This window comes from Ornithodoros turicata, chromosome 2 (assembly GCF_037126465.1).
Source record: "Ornithodoros turicata isolate Travis chromosome 2, ASM3712646v1, whole genome shotgun sequence".
NCBI classification, from domain to species: domain Eukaryota; kingdom Metazoa; phylum Arthropoda; class Arachnida; order Ixodida; family Argasidae; genus Ornithodoros; species Ornithodoros turicata.
This window is the reverse complement of record NC_088202.1, coordinates 38,245,160-38,249,268: the sequence shown is the minus strand read 5'-3', so window position 1 is coordinate 38,249,268 and position 4,109 is coordinate 38,245,160. Positions and strand designations below refer to the sequence as shown.

General features: G+C 46.4%; 1 protein-coding gene across 1 annotated transcript; it reads right to left on the bottom strand.

The window, feature by feature from the left end:
• Positions 1-1,625: 1,625 nt before the first annotated feature.
• LOC135384542 (uncharacterized) lies at positions 1,626-3,248 on the bottom strand. Its single transcript, XM_064613739.1, has 3 exons — positions 3,055-3,248; positions 2,792-2,951; positions 1,626-2,684 (listed from the first exon to the last, which is right to left on the bottom strand). Exons 1-3 carry the CDS (start codon positions 3,246-3,248, stop codon positions 1,626-1,628), a joined length of 1,413 nt encoding a protein of 470 aa, XP_064469809.1.
• Positions 3,249-4,109: the final 861 nt, after the last annotated feature.

Below are 4,109 nucleotides of genomic sequence, written 5' to 3'. Positions count from 1 at the left end.
AGTTCGAGTACCAAGATCCAGACGAAAAGGCGTGCAGAAGAGTTTTAGCTTCCCTTGTTGACAGTGCTGTTGACATGCATGACGGGGGGCTATTGACCGAGCTGCTTTCGAGCAGTAATGCAGGGAGACCACAGTTCCATGCAATGACGGCTGTAAGGCTTTACCCGGAAAACAAGTTCCTCTTTGTGAGGAAAAATTGGTTGGAAGAAATATCTAGAGAGAGAGCCACATTTTACAGAGATATTGTAGCCGCTGATAACCCAGTTACTGTGGGCATGAACACACGTGGGCAGAGGACAAATGGAAGGTGAGCTATGTGTGCATGATGTCGTCTTTTCATGTATTTGCTGCTCATCTCTGATGAAGTACAGTGATTTTGCTGTGTACGTGTTAGGTTTAGTGTATACAGCTGTACAGCCTCAAATTACACTAAGGGAGCAACGCTTACATGCGCAGGTGGTTTCAGGAGTGGTTGACACGTCTCACCAGCACGGAATGTCATAGGGTCCGCACAAGAGTAGCAGATTTCGAGAAACCTGCCGCAAGCTTGAAAACTGCTCGGCCACTGAAAACGGCAGCCACTGCGTACGGTAAGTGAATCCGACTGTGGACATTGGGTACTTGAATGGATAGTATTGATGGTGACTGTCATTGTGACTACCTTGTGTTTGGAATCTTTTAAAGGCACGCAGATGGAAAGCAGTGCAGTGAGAGAATTTCAGAAGAAGTTTCCTGCAATTGTATATCAGGTATGAACGTCACACACCTTAATAATGGAGAGTACATAAGATTCATCAAATATTTCAGGCTGGGCTTCTGATTCATCCTGGACAGCAATGGCTCTGCACAAGCCCAGATGGCGTAGTGCGACTGGACGACGGGCTGTACCTTCTGGAAGTGAAATGCCCGTTTGGTCGGAAGGGACAGTCAATTATCGACCACACGAGTGCCACCAGCTACGTCCAGTACTACGATGATGGCAAGCTCTGCTTGAAGAAGTCTCATCAGTATTACACCCAGATACAGATAGGAATGTATGTCATGAATGTAGCAGAAACTTTCTTTTTTGTATATTCAGAGGCACAGTCCATTAACGTCGTGATGGTTGAACGAGATGATGAATTCCTCAGTGAACTGATTCCCAAGCTAGAGACATTCTACTTCACATATATGTTACCACAGATTGTGCAGAGGTGTAAAAACAAAATTTAGCTGTATCAGGCATTTGTCTGTGCACACAAGTTACTCCTGTATATCCCTGAATCTGTTTTCCTGAATTTTCACAGACTGTTGTACATAGTAGAATGTGAATAGACTTGTCGTCTGATCATGTAAATATACTGTTCCCTGCATAATTTGTTAGCGTCAGCTGAAATTCCTTTCAAACTTCTTGAGTGCAGCCATTAATGAACACTGATAACAAGAACTTTTACTTCACAACACCAGTACACAGACTGTACAACCTTCAGCAAAGTTAACAATACCACACGTCATCACTGTCTTGTCCCTGAGCAGGATCACAACTATCCCAGCATTCTTTGGTAACTGTTCACCTCGATCCGATCACAAAGCAACCACCATTAAAATTTTCACGAGCTTACATGTCAAATATGGAAATGGTAATGCTAATTGCTTTCATGTTTAAAAACTGGTGGCTGCAAATTAACAAGCACCGCACAGATGCGGAAAATGTCAGGCATGTACGGGACAAGGTCTGCAGGCACAGTACGGTTAAGAATATTGTAAATTTTTAACCTTTGAATAACACGCTCCACATGGACTCTGACTTGGGCAATGTGATATGTGGTATCCATTTCCGAGCTACTGAACTGTGCACTTCCCGATGAGAATGGGGGCATGACAAGAATTGCACCTTTATCACCTAGGTGTGAGTTTATGCCAGGGAATCCCTTGTCAGCTAGAACGAGGTCCCCTGTTTCAATAAGGTCCAGAAAGCCAGACTGCACGGTTATTGCAGTGTCACTTTCACGTCCTCCGTATGCCCCCGAAACAAATGCGATTTGTCCATTGGGAACAATAGCAACAAGAAACTTGAGAGTCATGCCGCCCTTGTAGTTGGAGTAGAGGGTTCGCTGTTTTTCTACTGAAGCTGGAGTCTCGGTCCTGACTTCTGTGCAGTCAATAATGTACCTACACGTATGATAGTGTTCCAAGAAGCACTGGGGAAGCGTTGCTCGGACGGTGTCTCTTGAAGGTGCAAATATCAGTTTCCTTGTAGCTTCTACCAAGTTTGCCAGGATGAGGAAAAATATCCTTGCTGCTGTGTAGCGTCGGACACCAAACAGTGCACCAAGGCTGGTAAATGTTATCCCCAGCTTCAGTTTCATAAGAAATAGCAGCAGCTTGTTGGGTACAGTCACGTCCATTTCCCTTACACGGAGGTTGCTGAGGAGACTGAGGAGCAGGGCGAATGCCTGTGGGCTTGTGCCACATAAGTCCTGCAGTGTAGTGGAGTCCTCATGAACTGTCTCATAGCCCTGAAATAGGCAAGTGCGCTGAGAGGGTCCAGCGAAACTTGACTTCATGTCGGGGACAGCTTGAACTTCTTTGTCAGTCTGGGTACGGTGGCTGATCTGTGTGCAGCTGGTGCCGTTGCTAGTTGTACAGATGAAAACTGTGAAGTCACTCCTGGCATCATCACTGGCCACCTCTGTCTGTGTTCCCTGCAAAACATAAGAAAAAAAATCTTTATTGTTGTTCCTGTTACTCTTGCAAAATAAAAAAATAAAGATGTCATCTCTCTGTTAAATCGATTAGGGAGCATACTTACCACTGATAATATGCCAGACTGAGTTTCACCATCGGGCAACAGAGGAGCAGTGTCACCACTGCTGTTATCTTGCATGCTATCGGACAGATCATCACAGCCAAAGTCACCCGTGTTCGCGTACACCGCATTTCTATCAATGTGCTGTGACCGCCTCTTGGACCTGTAATTTATGGCTAACATCAGGGCACTACAAGGTAACAAGTGACAGCGAAAGCAAACGCAACGAACCCCAGTTAATACGGCGAAGACAGACAGCTGCCTACCTTTCGTAGCGGTCGACGGACGTTGAGCACACAGCCATTGACTGCTTCTTGTAGACGGCAGGAAATATTGTGGGAATGTACGATGGGTGAGCTTGTTCAGAACTTTTGGCATTTCCCACGAAGTGCGCGCTGCATATGACCGTGCTGGATGTCGGCTCCCACGGGGTGCCATCTTCGCTGCACAAATATGTCATTTGATGAGACGAGCAGCGAAACGAAAAGGAAGGGAATGACATGTAATTGGAAATTTCACTTACTTCACCCGACGTACCGCAGCTATCCACAACCGACGGCGTTCTTGTTCATACCACTTCGTAGGGAAAGTATAAAACTTCAAGGCAGGTTGCTTTCCCTTGGCGGCAGCCCAGTTGTTGTGGCAGCCTACTATGCAGCAATAACTGCCGTTCTTCCGTTTTCGCCTAGAATCCATTCACAGTATGTGAAGACAAAACTCCCTGGGCCACCTGACTGTTATTGCGTCCTGCCTTGGTATCGCAGCCAGCTTTAAGCGTTTCGTGCAACGATCCAAATGGCTGCAGCTGTACAAGCCTGCACAGCAGGTACCGGGAGATTACGCCACTTTCCGCCTGGTGGGGGCGCGGGCGTCGGCCGAAAACTTTAGCGTGCGGTGCCTATGAGGTGAAGTTCTGTTTTTAGAGTGCAGACTGATCGTCGCATTAATTACGTCAACGATCTTCATCAATCAGATACGAATAGCTAAAGAGGAGGATAACTGCAAGCTCTACGGCGGATAAGCAAGAAGGAGGACAACAGTGCAATCGCAACGCATTTCATGCTGCACTGTTGAAAAATGGGATGACCAGAAACGTAGCTGAATTAAGCGCGCACACTTCTAATGTGGGTGTTTAACATGTCTCTTAACATCCAATGCTCTTTGAACTGAGAGATCAACAACTACGTGCTGCCACCAAGCTGAAATCGAGAGACGTTGCACGTGTAGCTACACGCATGTCAAGCAAGAGGCCGTCGGGGTATACAACACGATGTACATGTACAACACACATTGCACAACTTTTGTGAGACCCTCCCAGGCT